Genomic DNA, 24,203 nt, shown 5'->3' on the forward strand with positions numbered 1-24,203 from the left:
GGGCGCGGAGGCGGCGCGCCGCTGGCAAGTGGCAGCAGCGCGTATTGCCGGCTCCTGTAAATTGTGGGTTTTGTTTTGGTTTGATTTGGTTTTGTTTTTTTTTTTTTTCTCAATCTGGAAAAATCCCCAGCCCTAAACGCATGTGTATGCTGCTGTGTAGTGGTGGCAATCACACGGCCCAAACCGCAGTAATACCGCGGAACTCCGAAGGAGAGGGCACCTGCAGGGTCTTTTTGTTACAAATTATCTCATTTGAGGTAAAGATAAGCACTTTCAAATGGCTTTTCAAATACCGCGGTAGTTCACCTGCTGTAGCAACAACACTGTTGAAAGAGGGGCCACGTCCTGTAACGTGTGCCGCAACGTGCGTTTCAAAGGTCGCTGTCCGGCTGCTCCAGGCTCCGGACCCTCGGCCTGAGCCAGCGCACCACCATCATGGCTGGCTGGAAGAGTGGGCCCGTTTTGCTGATCATACTGCACCATTTCTATCAAAGATGTGTTCCAAGCGGAATTTCAACACATGTTGAAATAGGTAAGATATGTCCACAGTTGATTTTCCTGTGTTTTGAATTACTTGCAAGGAAAAGTTCAGTTTGGGCTAGAAAAAGGAAGAAAAAATGTTAAAGTGATAAGCATTCCACTTTATATTTTAACAAGCTGAATAACGTAGGATTGATGTGGTGTTTGTTTTTGAAGTTTCTACTTGAGCTACACTTTTTATAAGTAGGATCAGTGTCGTTGCCTCTTTTCTATCTTCAGATTAGAAGCATTAGAAGATCAGGCATTAAGTAACTGGCTTTTTGTGTCTGCAAGTCTACAAGTATAGTCTGGTGGGAGAAATAGGGGGAACGCTTACTTTTATGCAAACTGCTGAGTTGTACTTAAATGTAATTAGAGATGAACACACCAATCATTTTTGGTAACTGTTTTCAACAGAGCTTTGTATTAATTCTTTGTTGCATCTGCATAAAGAAAAAATATTATACTGTATTTGTATTTGTGACTCACATAATGAAGATTTTGTTCTGTGTCGCTTTCTGGTACATTGTTATCTGTAGCCAAAACACCTAGATCCATAGAGAATCGAGGAAAGAACTGAGTGAACATCTTAGTGAGAAAAGATTTCTGCTTTGAATTTCTTATTTGCATCTGTTATTTTTTGAATCAGTTTTCTGTAGTGATTCTCATGAGAACACTCTCGAGCGGGATTAGATTATTCTGAAACACCGACTCATAGCAAATTGTAATTGATAGTTTGAATTATTTGTTCTTCATTTGCTGGTTCTAAATCTGTTGCTCAGCCAAACAGAAAATAGAACATACACTGTGATCTGTATTTGGGTGGTCTCCTCAGACTTTAAGTGCTGAGTACGTGCAGCTCTGAATGAGATAAAAGCTGGGGTGATTCACAGAGTTCATTCGCGACAGAGCGGATGTTCCCTCGCTGGGTGTTGTACCTCCAGTTGTTGTCTTGCAGACGTGTGCTTTTCCTAACGATATATGAAGACTCCCGTGGAAATCAATAGGACGAGTTGCACCTCCTGACGCCTTCCAAGCTCAGAACCCTAGTTATTGAATATGAGCTTCTGAAAACTTGAAGTAACAGATAGAAGTAACAGATTTGACAGAGTACGGTGTGTTTGCAAGAACTATGCAAAGAGAAACATTCCAAAAGAGCCATTTTATTCTAATCATGGAAGCATGTTACAAAAAGCTTATACATATTTGATTTAAAGATCTTAACTGTCTAAAGAGTAGGCCATGTATTTAACCGCTGAGTCATAGTTTATGGCAAATTTTGCTCATTTGTCTGCAAATGACATTAACTGGGTTCAGTTCTGATGCTGCTAAAGTCAGTCCTTTTGTCAGTGTGCAAATAAATTCCATGATGATAAGACATTGAAAGTTACTGCCAAACACTGAATATTCCAGGAAAAAAAGAATTTAAAAAACGGGGGGAGAGGGAACCACCCAAAAGCACGAACAATTTCTATCCTGTACATACTTCTGAAAGTACTTCCACATTCTTAAAAATTCTGCCTGTTCAAAATGTTGATCGTGTTCGGCATGCTTGGCAGTGCTTCCTTGTGTCCTACTTGCCATGGCCTCATTTTTGGGAGCAGCTTTGAGTGGGCAGGCTTTTCTCCCTGCAGGGGCTCCCTTCAGGATCACCAGCATTCAGTGGAACTGTAAAGATCCATCAGTAAAAATTCACTGTAAGGTATAACTTGTACAATCTGGGCTATGTGAATAGTCAGTCAGGGAGGATGGGAGACAGAAAAAATAAATTGCCAAACTGAGAATCTCAGGCACTGAAGCTATGAGCTGTGTTGAAATGTTGGGTCTTAAAATGATAGATTTTTCTCCTTTTTTTTTTCTTTCTTTTTTTAAAGTTATTCCTTTTTCGGTGCAAGATTGGTCTTTATCTTTTAAAGTATCTGTATAAGAATGGTTTAGAACAACAGTGGGTAAAATTCAAAGTGAGAGTTTTGTCTAGATCTTATTCTAGAATGAGAATTTTTTTTTCAAGCTCAACTAATTTGGTATTGATCAAATTAAATTCAGCATATTCTCAGTTGTCTCAGTAGGGAAATCAGTCTTACTTTATGAATAACTCAAGTGATTTATGAATAACTCAAGTGATAAGTAAAACTTTGTGTGGGATGGTAAGAAGATAACATGCATTTGTAGTTTCAACCCAGTAATTTTAGAGGCAACATTCCTTAAAAAAAATGTATTTTTAGAACACTGTTAATGGATTATCCCTAGGATTTAGCATAAATTAGAATGAGATTTCATTAAAAGTGGTCAGTGAGTTTGTTTCATTCTTTTGTTTGATGCTCACTTAATAAGTAGTTTGGCAGTAGGAATGTCTGTCTATTCAGTAAATAGTGGTATTTACTTTGCTGAGTTCACATTTTTGTTGTCTTTCACACGTGTTAAATATTAGTCAAACTGTAAACTTTCAAGTTGATTCCAGGGGTACCTTTTTAAATGGTTAGGGCAACAGTGAAACTTAAATACCATTCACATGGGTTCTTTATTGCTAGTAAAACTGTACAGCTATGATATGTACTTTCTATATGCTGGATGTGATCATTGTTGACTCATTGCTATAGCTCAAATCTGGACATAAAGAATCTCCTTTTTGTGCTTTGGGTCAGTTTGGGAGCTGGGCAGTAGATACTGATGAGACTGTGGTGCCCAGATGTGCTGTGGAAACAGCATTTCTCTGTTAGATGCTTACATGAGAAAACATACCCTCTGATCTGCACAAAAATTTTGAGAAATTAAGTTTTGTATGCCTGTGCCACTTTGCTTAGATATGGTGATGTGGTATATTCTAATTTTTGATAATGCTTCTAACAAAATGTGGGCCAGCTACCATACTTATAAATCAATACTTTGATGTGTTGTTTTTCAGCACATAGAGCTCTGGAATTTTTCAGTAAGCATGAAGGGAATGTTAATTATAGACAGGTAGGAAGCACATTTTTATTTAATTGTGTACACCTTTCTTGTATGTATTTCTCTATCTGTCTCCTTGCCTTTCTTTATTATTTACTCTCAGTATTTTATGTATAACTTTTATACCTAGAATGGATTTTAACCTTTTCTGCTGGAAAATATTTGATTCCTATTGAATAGTATTACAAATATGCAGTAACTATAATATAATTATGTGCATATATTTGTGAGGTCTACGTATTTTTTTTACTTGCATGTTTTCTGTCATCTGAAATCATGCTTTCTTTGGGTAGTTGTATTAAAAGAATGAATAGAGGACTTTTGAAAAGGTGATTTTGATAAAGATAACAACATGGCAGTCAAGTTTTGAACTTTGTCCATTACATATATCATTTACCCATTTTTTTGTTGATGTAAGTAGTGTTGGTATGATAACCTATGTTAGATCATACCTTCCTAAAGGTTCATTCAAATTGCAGTGTATACCAATTAGTTTAGGGTTGGTATGTATATGTGGGGAGACACTTAAAAAGTATATTTAGATATATAGTATATTTAGATAATAATTGTATCTTGCTGGCAGAATGAAAATTTTATCTTTGATATTGATAGTGAACTGTGTTTCTGTGCCATGTAAGAGTATTCTGATTCCTTTTTTTTCCTCATCCTTCCTTTCCCCAGTTGTTACTGAACCACCAAGATGCATTTCAGGCTGGGAGCATTTATCCTGATGCCTTTTATCCTTCAATCTGCAAAAAAGGTGAGAGAAGATGTTAAATCCAATATTACAACTTTATTGGTATGTGAAAATCCTACAGAATTTAGTAAAGTTAAAAACAGTAATGTAAGAGATGGAAGTATGGTTATATATACCTTCCTTCAAAAACTTTCATCATTTTTATTACTACTTTAATCACTTTTGTAGAACTTTATAACAGAATAATGGATTATAAAATGTTATTAGAAAATAGCTTTTTGGTAAATTTAACTATTAAATTTAAGGTGGAGTGCAATTTGATAAAAGGATGTTGTCTGATTGAATTAGGTCAGATTACTGAATACTGACATGGGGAAAAACTGAGAGAAGAAAATGATATTGTCTTCTTAAGTCCTGAAGAAAGCACAGAGCTAATGTCTCTGTATTAAGAATTAGTAGTTTTTATCATATCAACCGCAAAGACGTTAAAAGAATATTAAAAAAAAAGAGAAATAGGACTTTGTGAAAAAAAAAAGTAGTAATAGCATCTCAGCTTAAAGCCTTTCTTTTACAAGAGACAACCCTGTTTGAAATTAATGTCAGTCCTTTTTAAGTGCGTGCAGTTGTTGTTAAGACTGCATTACAAAATTAGCCCTCTGTTGCAATAGCTATAAAGAGTATGTCTTGACTTGCAGCTGGTCATCTGATTTTCCAACTCCAGCAGGTCAAAACTTGATTGTAATTGGCTTCCCTAGCGATTCAGGGATTGTAATCAGCCAGTTAGGGCTTGGTTCTGGATTTTTGCTACCAAAATGGTAAATCGGGGTAGTGAACAATTGGCAAACAGGATGAAGACAGTCTGTCCTCTACCAAATAAGCTTTAGGATGTATGTGCAGGTATCAGAAACAAAGCAGTGACACGTGATTCATATTAGGATACCTGACCGATGGATTGATGAGATCTTACTGAATGTCTAAAGGAAGTCTTTAGACATTTCTCTGAAGAAACACATTCTCTTCCTCCAACTATACTGATGGTCCTACTAATCCATCTCCTGCCTACCTGCTTTCCCCAAGCAGGACCTACACATGTACAGAATTCAAAGTTGTGCTGCTTGGTCTTGTCACTTGTAACAATGTTGTGCTACTTGGTGTCAGCACTACTTTGTCCTCTGCTGTATGTAGGCAAGTTATTTAGAAATTTGTAGGCATGGTAACTGTCAGATACCAAATAATCTGTTCTATATGAATCCAAGTGAGAGCGAAAATTGTTGTTTCAAAGGAAAAACAGATTCTCCCTGCCTTTGTCTTCCCTCCTTCTGCTCCTACTCTGTATCTTGGCAGCTCTGCAGTTCTGTTGAAAACGAGGAGGAGGATGACCTTTCCTCCCTAATCTCTGAGGAAATGGATACCTGTCCTGAAGCATGAGATTTTGATTTGGCTACTGTGTCTGTCAACTTTTCTATTGTAAAATAGAAAAGTCACCAGCTTAATTGTCATTGAATTATTTCAGCAATTCCTGGGACATTCCAGCAAACTTTTTTCAGTTATCATTTTATCTATAATTACAGGCAATTCCTTCCTGAGATAAATAACTTAGTCACCAGCTTCATTAGTCACCAGCTTCTTTGTCAGCTCTGTGTATCCTCACCAATTAGGAGACAGGTTTTCATTGTATCATACCTACTCGCAGGCACAGAGAAGGGAGAAGGCACAAAATTTTCAGATGTTTGAGACCAAAATCCTGTCAGGTAAATCTAGCATCTCTTTTGGCAGTGTAAATCATACAAAAATAGATTTCATTTGGATCTTCTAACATAAACAAGAAATGTATTATCTATATAGTATGGATTTGACTAAAAGTCTGTTTGTTGATGGAGCAAAAATTTGTTTATTTTGAAAAAGAATAAATACTAATAGAATTTTATTGCTATAGGAATATTTCGTGATGTCTCTGAAGACACTCATTGGTCACCATTCCTTAATGCAAGTATTCACTACATCAGAAGGAATTACCCTCAGCCTTGGGAAAAGGTAAGAAAATAGCTTTTTAATTTGCTTTTTATTATCTTCTTCACCTTTGCTCGCTGCCATCTTTTTCATATTCACTTGTTGCAATTTCATCCTTTGGGAAGTGTAGAAGAGATACAATTTTTTAAAATAAAATCTCTGCTGGCATAGATGTAACTGAAATATTATTTTCATCTTTACCAGGCCCAAAAAGTTAAAATTTCTGCATAAAATTTATTTATTGTCCCCAGTATGTTACAGTTCTTATGATACATTTCAGGTCCAGATTTTCAAATGTGTTTGGTAATTTTGGGTACATCTGTTACTGTTGGATCTGACTGAATGTTTGCCACTTGAAAAATCAGGCCTCTTTCAGAATTCTCACTTGTGAAGTCCTGGATTTAGTCCTGATTTGCTTTTGTTTCTGGTATATGAGCTACTTAGGAGAAAAGGAAAAGAAGATTGTCAAAAGTGAGAATGATTTTAAAGGTCATATTGTCTGTTTTGTTTTTTTTTCCTTACTGGAGAATTTACCATGTCTTTCTGAACTCTACTCAGGAGAATTGTATGTTTGGAGCAGCAGCTTTTGAGAGCACGTGTGCTTTACAATGGAAGGAAATTTGCTTGCATTTTGACTGGCCCTTGGTGGTACTATTAACTTTCAAGAAGTGTAAATTCATCAAAAAACTATGATTCTGTTACAATTTTTTAAGAGACCTCCGGAACTGATAGTGATTCAGTGCAGAAGAATCTTTTTTTTTTTTTTTTTTTTTGAAGAAATGTCTCTTCCTAATAAGTTTATTCCAAATAACTTTTCTGTTCCTAAGAACAAAATGAGTAGCTTCATGCCTGGACTTTAATTAGGTGCTTTCACAGTGAACAATGCTTGCACGGGAATGCCCTTCTCTCCTTCATGTGTCTTAGCGCAATATCCATGGTGGCTAAGGGGGTTCACTCCTTGGAAGTGGAAGACTATCTCTCAAAAGCACTTTGCTATGCATCTAGCTTGAAGCATGTGAGTTGTCCTAAAATCAGCCATGGCTCTGTGGTCTTGAACCACATGAAGTGCTTAAAGCTAGTCAGGTCAAAAAATGTGTCTGCCAGCATCAAGAAATGAGTGCTCACCCTTTGTTTTGTTAAGTCTTTAGATTGTAAGAGTTTATCAACTACATTGTTGTATAAAGGACTACAATAAAATACTCACCTCTTTTTAAAGACAGGCAAAGAATTCTTGGCATTACCATAAGTGTGTTGTTATTGTGTAGGCTACAGAGAAGCTAGTGGCTTTCCTGTTTGGAATTACCTCGCATATGGTGGCAGATGTTAGCTGGCATAGCCTGGGCATCGACCAAGGATTTCTAAAGGCCATGGGAGAAGTAAGCATATATTATTTTATTTATTGATCTGACTGGAGTTACTGAAGTTGATAGTTTGGCTTTGGAGTCTGATGGGGAGGGAAAAGAAAAGCTGGAGTCTAGCTCCAGGAAAATTTTCAGAGACATGATGTCACAAATTTTGTAAGAGCAAAGTTGGTCAGATTAGGGACCTGTAAACTTCTGGGCTTCTTGGACAATTTGTTTTTGCTCTTAAGGTTGTATGGAAGGATGAGTAAAATTAATAGGCTGAATTTTCATGTTTTTGTCTTTTTCCAGATTGATTTTCATGGTTCATACTCAGAAGCTCACAATGTTGGTGATTTTGGTAACGTTTCTGTTCGCTGATCATAGATCCTCCAATTGGGATAATTAGTCCACTGCAAAACTACAGTAGGTGATTCTGGCTCTTGTCCTATGGAATGAAGGAGCCACGAATGTGTTGTAAGGACAGTGTACTCTTACTCTCCCCCATAGCTTGGAAAGCCCTCCTATCCCTGTCTGCATTCTCTATGCTCCATATTTCAGGAGATGCAGTAGGGCATATGGAAACTTGTGTTTGAGCTAAAACACAGGCTGACTGATGCCAGAGTCAATATTGTGATTTTAAATGTGGGATCATTTTTCTTATTCTCTGAAAGTAGAAAATATATAGTATACTTTCAGGTGAACTATTTATGTATTCTAAATGAGAAAAATTTGTACAGCTGGAGCTGGAGTGATGCTCTGCCATATGAACATACATAGCATAGCCATAGAAATTGTGCTGTTGTCCATAATATATACTTACGGTTTGAGTTTGCTGTGTTTTGTTTTTGTTCCTCCATCTGTAGGAGGAGATGTACTGAGCCAATTTGAGCTGGACTTCAGTTATCTGGTGCCAAATTGGTGAGATAATAAGCTGAAGTAGAGACTACCTTCTTGAACAACTATTTCTGCTTATTCTGTGTTCTCCTTAAAAAATTATGATGGTTTCACTTTGTTTCAGTAAAATTCTATCATTCTTTTATCTTTCTTTGTCTGTCTTCCAAAACCCAGCCTCTGTTGGAATTTTACTGAGTTTGGTATTTCACATATATGCATATTTATTCTTCCCTGCGTTAAGAAACTGCAGAGGAATGAAAAGTTTTACGGTAGGAACACAGCAGGACAGATTAAGTTATTTATCTCAGGAAGGAATTGCCTGTAATTATAGATAAAATGATAATTGAAAAAAGTTTGCTGGAATGTCCCAGGAATTGCTGAAATAATTCAATGACAATATCTCACTTAGATTTCCAGATGCTGCAGAATTCAGACAAGTTTCAAAAACATAAAAAAGCAATTTCAGACATTTATTCACAGTTTTCTTCTCACTTGCAGTTTTTAATTGAAGGAAAAAAACTCATATGCCTATTTTTCTGCTAATAAAGCAGGTCATTTGAGTCCTGTTTTGTGTAAGTAGGATGGAGTTCATCTAGGTGTAGAAAGCCCAGTCCATTATCTAAGCTCTGGCACAGATCTGGGAAATGTTGAGGTAGGACGGATGAATAATTTCTACTTTGCCAAGAGTAGATTTGGCACAGAGGATGGTGGAGGACATCATCCAAGATTATGCGATCACAAAGCCGAGAATCCAACGGAGAGAATGTGGAAACTCCAGCAATAGTTGTAAGGGAATCGTTCTATAGGTTTCTGACTTTGAACTCAAACAGGAGGAGGGAGTTACACAGAGAGCAAAGGTACCTACAATCTGGCCTTTCTAGTGTTTGTAAATCTTGATATTCTTCTACAATCTTCTGAACTTTACATTATTAGTAAGTTGTTGTTATTACATAAACTGAATTATATTTAATGAGGTGATGTTGAAAGCTCTTGTTATAATAAGTCAGTCTTGTTTCTAGGTATGTACCTGTTGAAGACCTAGCAGCTATCTATCAGGAATTTTATGGAAGAGAGGTCATAACAGAAGGCACAATTATTGACTGTACTTACCTGCTGTTTCTTGAACTGTAAGTTGGATAGCTTTGTCTAGGTTTTTGTAAGTGAAACTTTTGTTGAGAAATGATGATAATGCTATTTGAAATGCTAGTTCAGAAATTTAGACATTGGGACAAGCAATTCAAACTTCATACTAACCCTCCTAAACCATAAGATACCTGAATTTTCAGAAGAGCTAGAATACTATGTAAGACTGTTTCATGACTGTTAAATTCATGATTACAACATAAACTCAGCATCTTAGCTGTTCAACAAACCTGTGTGTTTAACATATGTATTTATGAGAGAACACCTGTGTCTTGAAATGCATTTTGGCAGTATAATTCTCATGTATTGAAGGAATAGTATACATTCCTAAATAGATGGCTTGCTTGCATTCCATGTAGATCCTTTCAGTTCCAAGTATAATGTATAGAACTAGACCTTAAAACTTGGAGACTTTTGATCTTTGGCAATGTCTGCTTTTGAGTACTCTGAATTACTGGTAGTCATACAGCATTTATAAACACTGGGAATGGCCTCAAATTAAGGGCTGCAATAAAGATTGTTACTTTTCACATTACAGCTCTTAAAAAGATACATTAACAACAAACCAGGAAATTTTGAATGTGCTCGTTCTTAATGACCTGCACAGTATTTGCCATACTCAGGAATATAGAAGCCTTGAAAGGAACTGTTTAAAAAATTTAATGCTATTAAATGAAACATGTTTATCTTTGAAGCATTGTTATATACTTTTGCAGGCATGGAGAAAGGCTTGCTGTTGCCAAGGTTAGTTTTTTCTGTTCCTTATAAACATGAATATATAACATGAAGACAGACTAAACCATCTTACTAAATATGATGTTTTTCTCAGCTTTTTCCAACATATGCTAGTAAATCTCCATTTCTGGTGGAGAAGTTCCATGATTATTTCCTTGGAGGAGTAGATGACATGGCGTTTTGGACAAACAACATTTTTGAGCAGACGAGCCATATGCTAGAAAATGGAACAAGGTATAATGATGTTTCTGGCAATACGAAATGTGATATTCAAGTTCTGACATCGTTTAATTCTTCCGAAAGCAGATGCTTTCCTGGAGCAGGTGCTGAACTTTAAATCCTCACTTGAAAAAAAGAGATTTCTGTTACTGTTTTTTACCTAGCTGCACAGAACAGACCTTGAGTTTGCATTTGCTACACAGCCACACTGCTTTCTCCAGACAAGGCTTTGGGGTGGCCAGCTGATACTAGACAGGGAAAAGTTGGGGCATCTTTTAAGACATACTCAAGGGCATACTGTGGAGTTGCATAGCCAGGGCCTGAGGTGCTGCCTGGCCTGGCAGTTTCAACCATGGCTGTACCTTGTGGCTGCTGTCATCAGCCAGCCAAGATGGCCTTTCCTAGGAGAGGTCAGACATTGCCTTTGGACACTGAAGGCAGATAGTATATGTTTTCCTAGTGTTGAAAGTTCAGGCTTGAACTTGGAATCTCATATTTTAATAGAAATTCTGGCCCTATAATGCTTTCGTACAAGTTTAATCTTACTTTAAATAACTTTGTAAGACTACGAGTGGAGGATTAATCCATCCATTTATATGGATTATGTCACTGCAGCTATTTTAGGAAATGATGTTTGAAATAGTGTGGCATAACCTGTTGTGTTCTTTGTTCCAAAGTGTCACTTTAATTAAAAGTACTTTACATTAATAGAATTAGCAGGATATGCTACAGTAAGTTTTGTTTAAGGTTACGTAATGACATGTGATATTCATATAGATCCTGAATAATTCATCAAATTCATTAAAATAAATATCAAAGAAGTTTCTGAGGATTAGAAGGGTCTCTTGAGAGAGCTGAGGTCTTCTAACAGAGGAATCAGTAAGGATAAAAGTTAAAATGTTATTTTAATTTTACTTCCATATCAGGAAAATATTCAAAACACATTTTTAATATTTTCTTAGTGGCTGCTTCCTGCCTGAGAACCCTCTGTTTATAAAATGTACAAGGGAACACAAGAACAACTACCTGTAAGTATAGTCCTGAAGGTTCAGAGATTACTGATAAGAGAAAGGTCTTCCACTAATGTGGACATTGAGCCATTGAAAACTAGAAGTCAGGCTCTATTTTTTTCCACTTAGAGGGTAATCTTTGTGCTTGAAGATATATACTGGTTTATCTTTTTATGTGTGAACTTGAAATTCTCTTAAAGTGAATAAACAAGCTTTTTGCAGGGGAACAGTGCAGAGCCTGGGAAGGACTTTAACTTTCTGGCTTAAGGACAAGAATACTTGTCTAGCACCTAAAGTGCAAAGTCTACACTCTTTATTTGGTTGTGGCTCTTTATTCTGCTAGTCATGAAACTACCGATTCATGATTACCATAGCTAGTGTCTCTCCTGGTTTACATACAGCAATATAGAGCTCAGCTCAAGTGTATGTATTCCTCTAACACACATTTTCCATGGCTGTTTTCCTCCCTTTCTCAGAGCCTCTCTGTTGCTGATATTGGTGAATCAATCCGATTTTTACTGAACTGAAACTGCAAAGAGTTATATTGTAGAGAGAGCGTAGATTATATTTTGATCACACTGATTCCCCTCCACCACCTGAAGACTGCAATTTAAAGATTGTACTTGTTGGCCAAGAATTTTTCATTGGGTAATTAATGAAACGTAAAGATCTCTTCAATCTGTTTATGTAACAGAGATTCAGACTTGTCTTAGCCTCTCTGTTACAAGCATTAGTGGTTTGGTTTGCAGCTTTTATTTCAGTGAGATTGGGACAGTGAAGGAGAAGCATAGAACCGCAGGGAGAGAGTGATGGGAAAGGAGAATGATAATGACAAGAAGCAATAAAAATCCCATTGTCAGAGGCAGCAGCACATACTTTTAAATGGGTATGTTGAGAAAAAGGACATGAAAGTGAGGAGATTTTCTTTAAAGTTTGTCTTCTATTTTCTTATAAATGTTTTCACTCTCACTGAAAGCTGAAATGCTGTCCCTGCACAGAGGAAAACGGCAACAGTAATAGGAGCTATGTGTGTAAATGTGGCTATGAAATCTCGTGTTTTGGGGGAAGCCTCAGAGTGGGGAGTCTAACTGCCTTTATTCTATTTCTTTAGTACTGTGAGAGATGAGCTTTTAGCTTCGCTTTTTTTACCTTGGCCAAAAATGTTTTCAGACATTGTGCATCTTAAAGTACCACTTCACCAAAGTCAATAGATTTACAAGGGTTATAAATTAGAGCAGAATTCTGGTCAATGTGTGTTGATGATGGATTTATGTGTTGGGAAAGGGTAATTCTAGGGAAATGCAGGAAACTTCAGAAATGAATGTAAAATGATAGAATGTTAGGATGCTGACAAGTAAGAGTTTCCTCTTTTTGAAGGAAGGAGTAAAAATTCATTAATAGCTCTTAAAAGAGTTTTTCATGCTTCCATTTTGAAAATAATTTCAGCGTGTGAATTCAAGAGATAGGCATGTGAAACGAGTAATTTTGTATTCAAGAAGATAAATTTCCTTTTTTCTTGTATGTTGTCAGTGCTCCAAAAATAATACTGGTGAACAGAACACTCCAAATAAATGATGCTGATTGATACTAGGTTTTAAAAATGTCTGGATACTTACCAAGAGTTAGCTACCCATAAATCTCGTGACTTTATTGGGGCTTAACTGCTATCTTTGATAACTCACTTTATATATGGGAGAAATGGCTGTCTGAATATGTGCAATGTAACTGTCTGCTTTTCTTAGTTTTGGCATAAAATACTCAGCCCATTAATTCAGTTGCATTAATTGTTGTTACTGCCTCCTTTATCTTAACAGAAGTAAACAATCCAAAAATGAACACTACAAGAATACAACTTCTTCACTTACAGTAACAATTGAAAAGAATATAAAGTACACAGAGAGAGGAGTTCGCTTCAATATACAGTCCTGGGCAACAGTAAGTGAAAAGTGAGAGATGTATCAGGTAAAATTCAGCTTTGTATACAAACTGTTTTGATTTCTGTCTGGGATACTGCATGATGGAACAGGATCTCTTTATGTAAATAGTAGCATCTTCATTTCACCATAATTGTTAATCTATATGCTTACAGGTATATCCATAAATAGTAAACTATTTTATTTTGCTCATTTTATAGAGAGGTCAGAGTGCATCTTGCAGTACCAAACATGACAATATATATTTTGCATTTACGCTTAAAGAATTACCTGGTCACTTTTGGGAATTAAGAAGTCCCAGCAAAGCAGAGCAGAGAACAAATTAGTCAGTGGTGCTCCATTTAGAGCGTAGAGATTTCTGTCTCTTTTGTTAATGGTGCATATGACCTGAGTCAGGGTCCACTTAGATGAATGTGAAGATTTCCACTGATGGTGTCTTGGCTCTTGATGTGGTCCATATTGTGCTAGAGTTTCAGCATATGTTTCTTGTGTCTTTTTATTTTTGTTTCAGAATTCCCTCCGCTTCATAAACAATGCTTTTGCAAAAAATGTTTTGAGAGTGTTAGCAGCCACACATCAACAGTCTTCTAAGCACATCTCCAAGCCAGCAGCATCATATTTTTTGACTTTGCCCTATGCTAGACTTGGATGGTTGGTACTTTTTTTGTCTAATCTCCCTTGTCATTTCTGAAAACTTTAAGCAGCCACAAAAGTTTTTAGTTCTTTGTACACTCTTTAAGGGTAACAGCCCAAATCAATTAGTGGTACTAATCTGGTTGAGTGGTTTGGACGGGCTGGTCAGAAATACCAGCTGACACATAGAGCCTCTTTTCTTTCAGACATTGGTATAAATCTCACTGTGTCAGTACCGACTAAAATTATAATCAGAGCAAAAATTCTATTAAGATGTAAAATCTAGTCGATTAACCTCATTCTTTGAAAAAGTTGTCTTGTCATTTTTTGTCATTTTCTTCTTATGTGGAGGTAATCAGTTTTCCATGTGTGAAATAAAAGAATAGAAGAAATAAAAATTTCAGAATGGAAGAAATAAACATTCAGAACAACTTTGGCTCTACTTCTTAACAATGTAGGAACCCTGTTACCTTTCTTTGATTATTTGATGATTGCATGGAATTAATTGTCCTAGGTTGATTGCTGATGATGCCTACTGATTGTTCTTGGAAGTGCTAGAAGATTAGTAGGGAATTCAAAGATGGATTCAACACACAGAATGAGGCATATTCTCTCCTTTCCGGAAGGGATTCTTTCCCTCTCTGTAAGAGGTTGTAACGCAATCTCAGGTGGATTAATAGAAGATGAACCTTCAAGCTCTGATTTAAAATTTTGTTCAAGAAAACAAAAATAAGTTATATAGTATGAAAAATGATGTCTATATTCTCAGAAAAATAAATGGGGAAAAGTGGGTCTTGGTTTACCTGAACTAAGTAGAAGTACTTATTTTCTGCTATTGGTAGTCTGGCGGTTAATGCTGTGGGTTTTTTTTTTTTTTTTTTTTTTTTTGACTCCCTTCATACACAGGGCAATGATTTCAGCTGACCTGAACAAAGATGGATCTGAAGATCTGATGGTTGGTGCACCAGGGTACAGCACACTGGGCCATGTTCAGATAGGCCGGGTATATATAGTCTATGGCAATGAGTCAGGTTTGCCTCCAGAGGACATGGATCTAGATGAGAAAGCAGACCAAGTACTAGAGGGTCATCAGGTGAGGGGTCAGATCAGCTATTTGTTGCTTAACATTTTTTGCCTGAGTATGTGGTAAATTTTGACTGAGCAATACGGTCATTAATATGTGTGAGGATTATTCTTGAAATGCACCTCCTGATCAAAGGATATCATATGCATTTCAAGAAAAATAACTGCTACTTAAGTCACAGGAACAATTAAAGCAATGGTGACCTGTAGGTTTACTTTTTCACTGTGACAGATAAATGGGTATTAGACCCACACAATAGACCCTTGACTGAGATTGAGGTGGTCTCTGTAAATGACTATGTATAGCTAGTTTGGTTTCTTGCATATAAGGAAATAAGCAACTTTCCCCTCTTTTTTCCTCTAAAACTATTCCATGTGAGTTTTAATTCCACGATAGCTGTGTTTTTAATTAATTTGTGACTTCTTGCAAAATCATTGTTTGTCTTTACTAGGAGTACACATTATTTAAAAAAAAACCGAAAGGAGAAAGTTGTGATTTGACAAGATAGTCATTGGCTTGTAACTGAGAGGTAGGATTGGGTGATCTTGTTGAGTAATAAAGATGATCCTCTAGAAACATCTTTATTCACAGAGAGGAGAATAGAGAGAGATGAGATGAGATACATTTCCTTTTAATCTCTGTGATTACAAGCTGTGGAGTAACAGCTGCTCTCTTTAAGAGACTGTTTTAGTAATTCACGGTTATAATGCTATTAACAGCATAGATTGTAAGCATTACATCAATGGTACATTAGGCTGAGAAGAAGAAGTAGCACAGCAATAGTATATTGTGTTCAGTTAGCTTATATTTTAACTCCCCATCCTCAGGCAGAACAGTCTACTCCCACTTTGAATGTTAGTATGACTGTTATTACTTGGAAGAACAATGATGCTAAGAAGATCTTAAGAACTTCTGAAATAGATTTGAATCATCTCTACTTCCAGTTCTTCTCTGTGCTGTGATTGCAAGTGTCCATTAGGTTTGAGGATAATGTCTTTAGAACATCTATTATTTTCATGACAGCAATTCCTCTTCTCTTAGCCTTCAGGCCGGTTTGGTTCTGCCTTGGCGGTCCTGGACTTTAATGATGATGGAGTGCCAGATCTGGCAGTTGGAGCACCTTCTGTAGGATCTCAGTTTCTCACTTACAAAGTAAGAGACCCCCCCCCTCTTTTTTTTTTTTTTTTTTTTACAAACAGGAATGTTTTTATTGATGCATATTACGTAGAATACTGCAATGAGAGAAGGAATTTCTGTGGTTAGTCAAAGTGACATTATATTATAAACACAAATATTTGTAACATTTGGGTGCTTTTACTAGATCAGTGACTACTATCTGTATCTCATTGGCTTTTTTGCTCATATTCTAAATCATTGCAACTTTGTAGCATTGATATGCTTTTATTTAGGAACAAAGAGTCTGGAAGGGACCTCCTGGGTCAGTGAGCTTTGTCATCTGCTGTTAAAGACCAACACATTATATCTAAAATGTGATACAAACCCAGACACACACGATAACATAATCAAGTAACAGAGCCTTAATGAGTTGCTGCCTACCAGATTCGCCCATGTAGTGGTGTCTAGATGTTCTCAGCTCACCCTAATTGAAAGGCAAAATGTGTCAGTTTAAACCACTTCCATTAAGCTTAAAGCTCTTTAGGATTTCATTCTAACTTAGCTGCCTGAATAGGGATACAAATACTTCTATATAGACCCACTAGGTTGGAAAATTGCATGTTTCTGTTGTGACTGGCACCCTGTGCTGTTGCGTTAAGTAATTGTTATCAAAACTTGAGCCACCTGAATGTTCATGTAGTAAAGATAAAACACAGTATACAGTCTTTGCTCCTTATCCAATGTGTGATGAAATTGTAATTCTCTGCTGAAAGGAGCATGGTGACATTTTTGTTTCATATGTCTAGTTTGTTGCCTGGTTATAGCAATATCTGCTACAGCATGGGTATTTTTAGGCTTGGGATGGAAAAGACAACACTATGAGAAGACTCTGATAGAAAAATGCAGTTGTGTTAATAGTCTTTGTAGAGTTGTTTCACTCACTTGTGCTTTGTCTTGGATTTCGTACTTGGTCCTGGCAGGGAGATCCTCTCATGCTGTTTGCTTTTCCCACTATTTAGGGTGCTGTATACGTGTATCTTGGCACTGAGGGAAGAGGCTTGGCATCTCAACCAAACATTACCATAACTTGTCAGGTATATTGATCAGGCTAACACAGGGCTGCATTAGCAGGAAATGAGGTAAAGGGGAAGGGTGGTGGGGCTGTGGGCTTAAAGAACAAATGTTAAAAGCAGACTTTTAATTGGAAGGGAATATAGGTGTGTAATTGGGGATGGTGCAAGCAGGTTGTTTATATGTGGGAAAGCCTTCTGCACTCCAGTGCAGGGGAGGGAGGAGGGTGAACAAAATGATGCTCGAAAAGTAAACACAACTAAAGTGAGAATGTGTGAGTGAGTTTGATCAGAAATAGACAAAATTATCTCTTTAGAAGTAAATTGCTGTATTTTCAGAATAAATGGTTTAAATTGCATTTCAAGCTTGAACTAACTGCTTCTTGCAGTATTCCTACTGTAACCTTGGTTGGTCCCTGCTGGCAGCTGATGTTGATGGGGATGGAAATGCTGATCTGGTTGTTGGCTCTCCGTATGCACCTGGTGGTGGGCAGCAGAGAGGATTTGTGGTTGCATTCTACTCTTATTTCAACAGAAGTGGCCAAGGTAACGCCTACTGAGTAAATTAGCCTTCCCTTAGCTTATGTGACTATTTTTATGTTCATAATTAATTATAGGATAATTTAGGTGGAAAGGGACCTAAGGAGGTCTCTAATCCAGCCTCCTGCTCAAAATAGTTATGAAGGTCAGAAAAGTTGCTCAGGGCTTTATCTGGTCGGGTCTTGAAAACCTCCAAGGATGGAGCCTGCACAGCCTGTCTGGTCCCCTGCTCAGCTGCATGGCTGTACTTATGGGGAGAAAAATATCTCCTCATAGCCAGCATGAACTTTTATTTTTTGCAGCCTGTGCTCATTATCGCTTGTCCTCTCACCATGCGTGTTGAAGACTGAGACACAGAGAGAATGAATACCTCCATATACTGTGAAAAGCCTGGCTCTGTTTTCTTGATAACCTCTTCATAGGTACTGGCAGGCTGCTCACAGGTCTTTTCAAGGCTGTGTCTTTTCCAGGCCGAGCAAGCCCTGTTCCCTTAGATTCTCCTTACAGGGCAAGTGCTTCAGCCCCAACTGTCTTGGTGGCACAGTGCTGAACTTGCCCCAGTTTATCAACATTTTTCCTTTATTGAAAGTGCAGAGTTTGTTACTGTGCCATTTACTTTTCTTACTCCCAGCAGGATATGGAAGTCCCTTATTTCATGGCCATTACAGTCAAGTTGCCGTTGATTATTGCATCCTCAGCAAGCTCTGTTCTTTAGTGAATAGCTGATCAGCTGTGTGTCACCTCTGGTTGACCCATCCCATACCTCTAGCAAGAAGTTATCCGTGACACTCTCCAGAAGTCGTCTTGCTGGCGTGGGTCTTTGCCATTGAGCTCTTGCAGCTGATGTCAGTGAGGTTAAAGTTCCCTGAAAGAATGAGTGTGTTCTACAGAGACTTCCTTGGTGCCTTTTTGTTTTAATTTCAATTCTCTATCATGAACAGCTGAACACTGAACAGCTGTCTCAGTTTCTTGAATGGTTTACATTCGGTAGTTCTTCTCAAGGTTCATTTAAAACAATTTCATTAAAGGGTTAATCGTGAATAAATGTCAGATGAAAAAGCTTTAAGTGAGGAATTTAGCTTGATCTCTTACTAATAAAATGTCTAGAAATGCTAGTTTCTTGTGTAGCAAGGAACTACTTTTTCCTATACTATTGTCAGTATCCTAAACTATTATACATGCTGTTTAATGATATGATCATTGATTCTGATTAGTGAAAAATTATTGTAAATAGAACTGTATCATAGGAATGTAGGTAGTGAAATCTTCCTGCTAAGAATTTAGACCCAAATGTTTAATGTATTAGGTGAACAATTTTGCTGAGGTTGCTTGTAAGAGCTGCTTGGTCCTTGAGCAAAACTACAAATGTGTGAGAAAAAAAATAAATGTATGACTATATGAAAGTAAAGAAGCGATGGATTCAGCTGCATCTGGGTGATACCAAAAGCGCTGACTGGTGTTTCTTGGAAGCTTGAAAATGCACTGTGAATTTTCTGTTATTTCGGGAGCTCCTTCATGTGGCCAAAGGGGAATGCTACAAGTGAATACAGCTAATGGTTACAGGTGAAGAGGATTGTTGTGAAATGCTATCTGCAAAGCTAAATAATAGGGAGTGGGAAAGGATAAACAGCTGTCCCAACCCTCATTAGAATAATGGAGATTTCCAATAACTGTTTTTTTCACTTTATTCTATCTCATATAATGTTAGAAACCACAAGGGTTTTTAAATTTCAAAACACTGCTGACTGACACTTTTGCAAAATCAAAACACAGAATCAATGATCTGAACTAAAGCCAGAATTATTTGAAATACCTTCCCTCTTTCCTTGAAGAATTACCGGTTCTGATAAACAGTTTCAGTCTTGTCCTGTCACTTAGAAGAACTCATCAATTTAGGGCAGGCTTGTCTTATAGCTTTTGTATACTTGCTTCTAGAAGATGAAAGCTTCCTGTAGACTTGCAGTGATTTAGAAGCCAGCTGCACTGAGTAAAGGCTTTCACCAGCCAGTATAGCTGCATATTGAGTATTGTTTTACTATGCCTACACTGAAGTTACCAATAACTGGTTCCATATCATGGACAGTATAACTTTACTTGAGAAAATTCTGTTTGTAGAACAAAAGGATGGATGGTTCTGGAGATTGCTAACAGATTTTTGTATGCCAGGGTACAGCCAGATTTACTTCATATTTTTCTGGTCTATCAGGTCTGCTCTCAGTAGAGGACGCCAACTGGATGGTGAAGGGGGAAAAAAACTATGCTTGGTTTGGATTTTCACTTGGCAGCTGTCTGTTGGAGAACATAACATTGCTGCTGATCGGTAGCCCTACATGGAAGAGTTGTGTTGGGTGTGTTACATACAACTGCTTTCCTTTCTTCCATCCTGCCCAACTTCTCCTACACTGTTCAAGGCTTGTAATAGATTAGGCTTCCTGCTTTTTAGAAAGATTCCTCTTTGATCCTACTTAAAATATTTTTTATTTAATTATCATTCCTATCCTCTCACTCCTCTTCATTTATTTATACAGAGTGTCTTTGTTATTTAGAAGCATATAAGCATTTGTGGAGTTTTCTGGGCGGGGGAGGAGGGCACAAATAAGCGTGCCTAAAATAACTCTATAGTTACCTTACTTTGAGATAGTATTTTTAATAGCCCAGAAATATATTGAGTGATGAGGAAATGGGAAAATAGTCATAGTCAGTGCCCTAAATGTCTTGTATCTTTTTAAAACAAGGATGAGAATTACTAAAATACATTTCTAGGACTTTTGGGAGCCAGTATTACGCTAGGCTAAAGGAGAAAATATTTTAAGATAAGAAATACTGACTGAATCTGTAAAATGTGTGTGGTGTTTACATACCAACATTATTTTACATTCTAATCCAAGCTGCAACCCCTTCTCATCAGATGTCAGACAGAGTGTTGGGAAGGTTTATGGCTATAATCCACCAAGCGCAGAACCCTGGTTTGCAGTAACTGGAGACAAGGTAGGGCTTTCTCTATAGTTTGGAACCTTATGAATGATTGAAAATCAAGTGCCTTTCTGTGAAAATGACATAGCTGTTTTGAAATCTAACAGGAAATGGGCAGAATGGGTATGTCTCTTGCCAGTGGTGTAGTATCTGTAGCTGGAATCACAAGAACTATTTTGGTGGTGGGCGCACCTACCACAGGTACGTCATTATGAAAACTGGAAACTATTTCTGCTTTGGGTTTTCTGTTTCTGAAATGTATGAGTGGATAGCATAAACAAAGTTAACATTTAGAAAAGGGAGCTTTTAATACTATTTTTTTTTTAATTTATAGATAATCTCTGTGAGATTCTTCTTGTGATCACCTGCAGATACCTCACGTTTTTCAGTCTTCTGTACTACAGAGCTTCAACTTTAATGCTTTCTTTTTCTTCCTGGAATTAGCTTCTATTAACAGCTTTATTACCTTGCGTTATTTATGTAGTAGTGATTTTCTAGTAGACTGCATATTTCTTGGAATTAAACGACACAGTATTTTGTCCTTACTATAGAATTAGGCAGTAAGGAATTACATAAAGTCAAAATGTGCAACTCCAGTATCTGTCCTGTAACTTACATGCATTTTTCCCTGGCTACTATTATTAAGAGATTGTTTTTATGCTAATTTGAGTTTGTCATATAACCTTTGATCTTGTTTAAAAAAATATATTGATTCTGTTCATGTTGTATAATGCCAATATTATCTGCTGTCAATACATTGCAAGTACTAATCCTGAATTTCTATATCTGATGCTCTATTTCTATTACTTTGTTTTTTCTCAGACAGTGTTTCTAGGATTTCATTTATATCCTCAGTGCTGCACCAAGCTGGATTTGCTCTGATGTATGATCTGACAGATAGTGCCAAGCCTTCTTTGCTCAGCACTTTCAGTGGGGACAGAAGGTTTTCTCGCTTTGGAGGAGATGTATACTTAAGTGACCTGGACAATGATGGACTAGGTACAGCTTAATGAATCTAGATTACAGAGGTGGCATGTTTTACTTTTAGCAAGGTGAAGACTGCTCATCTGCATATTCATGTAAGCAGTAAACAGTCAGCTTCATCAGTTGACTTGTACAAGTATTCCATGGTGCCTTGCAAGGAGGCACCGCTAAAATCCCAAATCAGTTAGGCGCAAATTTAAACGTTTTAACTACGGTCATTAATAGGAATGTGGTGTCTGGAGGTAGGTAAATGCCAACTCTTTTGTGGTTTGGTTTAGCGTTATTTCACTTCTGGTGTGTTATGCTGTCCTGTAATAAATACTTGCAGATGAAATGATTGTGACATCCCCACTACGAACCAACGATATCACTACAGTACTGTTTGGCGGGGCAGCCGGCCGTGTTTACATTTACAGTGGAAACCAAACGACTTCAGGGAATGTGACAGGTCATTGCAAATCATGGATATCTCCCTGTCCTGAGGACTGGGTAAGAAAACATAGAAGTGACCTCAGCAGATGAGGGTATAATGACAGCTAATTAATTACGTCCATTGAAAAGAGCTGACATGCTCAAATTTGGTTTCAGAAAACTGAAGGTTACTCATATTTCTGAATCTGTGTAATTTGGCCATTCCTGTTCATTCTCAAATTAGTTTGCTGTTTAGGAGCCAGGGTTATTGCATTAGGCTTCTATGCTGTAAGCAATGTAGTTCTTTCAACTCCTTTTTTCTTCTTCTTACTCATTTTTTTTTTCAGGCACAATATGTCCTGATTTCTCCTGAGGTGAGTAACAGAAAACAAACTAACTGTTGTGTTCTAGAAAGGAAGAAGTTGCACTTTAAAAATCAGTAGTATTATAACAAGCAACTTTATTTTACAGGAACAATCAAGATTTGGGAGTTCTGTTATCACTGTGAAATCTGAAAGAAAGGTGAGAAAAACAGCTGCTGCTTTTTCCTTCCAAAAATCTTTCTATCTCACAGGCATATACTAGTCAACAGCTTACCTGTCCTGTTTCTTTTGCTTTACACAGTTGATCAGGTTTCCCTTTAAGTCACTCTGAACTGAAAATTAAAAACATTTAATAGGCTGATGAACTACAGAGTTATTTAAATTTTGATACACGACACCTGGATTGAAAGAGAGCACTTCAAAGTGGGGTGAAATCTAAACTGCTTAACAGTTGACTCAAATCACATACACGTGCCAACTCAGTCCCTTGCTTTACTTTTTCTAACCAACTGGTATGTGGAGTTAGTGCTCAGCTATGGGGTAAACCAGGCACCTAACCATCTTCCTCAGTTAATATTATGCATGGGCTTGCTGCCCTAGCTGTCACTTCCAGTGAACACGCTTCATAAGCCAAGTCCTTCAAAGCATAAAAAGGCCTAGTTTCTACCTGGATAAGTTTGGATGTCTTTTTGTACCTGTGTTTCCTCATTTCCCTCAGAAGTCCTTTATAATTATCAAAAGTCAATCCTTTTGTATAATGCAATAAGGAATCTCTCATTTCTTTCAACCTGAAAGTTGCTTAGTGCTTGTTCAGCTCAGTGGACTCCAGCGTTCCACTTACTTTGAGATACTGGTGTTAGAAAGCCTCAGTACTAGGCTGAGGAGATGCTCTTCAACAGATGGCGTTTGACCACTTGCTGTTAAAACATGCACTGGAGAAACACCTGGAAATGCAAATATGTCTAAGCTAGGTTAAGGTACGGTTTTTCATAAGCCAACACTCTGCATGAGTGTTGCATGAGGCAGTTTGAGGTAATTGTGTCCCTTTGCTAAGGCACAAATTCAGTCCACACTCCAGCCTTATCTGTATTAATCTTATCCCTAGGAGTATAGATTGGCAAGAGCTTTATTTATTTGGCTGATTTCAGCTTTTTCCCCTTCCCCAAATAAAAGAGTCTTTTAGTCTTAAGATTGTTTTCTTAACAGCTGTTCCGATGAAGCGGTTTGCTCTCCCCTTCCTCATCACATTTTCATGTAACATTAATGATACAGACAAAATCTGGTTTCTCTTAAGGAAGCTTAAGCAAATGTGCACTTGCAGTTGCATTTTGCTAACCTTTATTCTCTGTCTCCATAGAAAGAAGTTGTAGTGGCAGCAGAGAGAAGTTCAGTGAAAGCTCGACTTGGTGGAAGGGTTTTTGTCTACTCCCTCTAAGTTTTTGTGGTAGTCTAAGACAGGCCAGTGCTGTTTTTTTATTGAAGAACCTATATAGTATCTGTGATACTTTCCTTAACCTGCACAAACCAATACTGCATGACGGCAAACTGCAATAGGTAGCTGTTAGAGTCCCAGCCATTAAAAACAACCATCTGTCATTCCTTTGATAAAGTGGCAG

General features: G+C 37.3%; 1 protein-coding gene across 1 annotated transcript; it reads left to right on the forward strand.

Annotated features, from left to right (window-relative positions):
- Positions 1-435: 435 nt before the first annotated feature.
- On the forward strand, positions 436-24,068 carry GPLD1 (glycosylphosphatidylinositol specific phospholipase D1). Its single transcript, XM_062569906.1, has 25 exons — positions 436-532; positions 3,425-3,480; positions 4,150-4,228; positions 6,102-6,199; positions 7,441-7,551; positions 7,828-7,876; positions 8,382-8,436; positions 9,432-9,539; positions 10,272-10,299; positions 10,385-10,524; positions 11,472-11,537; positions 13,334-13,454; positions 13,965-14,104; positions 14,993-15,179; positions 16,212-16,322; positions 17,306-17,380; positions 17,746-17,902; positions 20,103-20,244; positions 20,785-20,884; positions 20,977-21,070; positions 21,692-21,868; positions 22,182-22,342; positions 22,612-22,638; positions 22,736-22,786; positions 23,945-24,068. Exons 1-25 carry the CDS (start codon positions 436-438, stop codon positions 24,020-24,022), a joined length of 2,508 nt encoding a protein of 835 aa, XP_062425890.1. The 3' UTR covers positions 24,023-24,068.
- Positions 24,069-24,203: the final 135 nt, after the last annotated feature.

The sequence above is a fragment of the Rhea pennata genome, chromosome 2 (assembly GCF_028389875.1).
Source record: "Rhea pennata isolate bPtePen1 chromosome 2, bPtePen1.pri, whole genome shotgun sequence".
NCBI lineage: Eukaryota > Metazoa > Chordata > Aves > Rheiformes > Rheidae > Rhea > Rhea pennata.

Bases quoted from the DNA above. Each gene is read 5' to 3' on its own strand.
- GPLD1 (XM_062569906.1), top strand. From the start codon at position 436: ATGGCTGGCTGGAAGAGTGGGCCCGTTTTGCTGATCATACTGCACCAT. The intron at 7,552-7,827 runs GTAAGCATATAT...GTCTTTTTCCAG, and splicing joins TTCTAAAGGCCATGGGAGAA to ATTGATTTTCATGGTTCATA. The intron at 7,877-8,381 runs GTAACGTTTCTG...CTCCATCTGTAG, and splicing joins TCACAATGTTGGTGATTTTG to GAGGAGATGTACTGAGCCAA.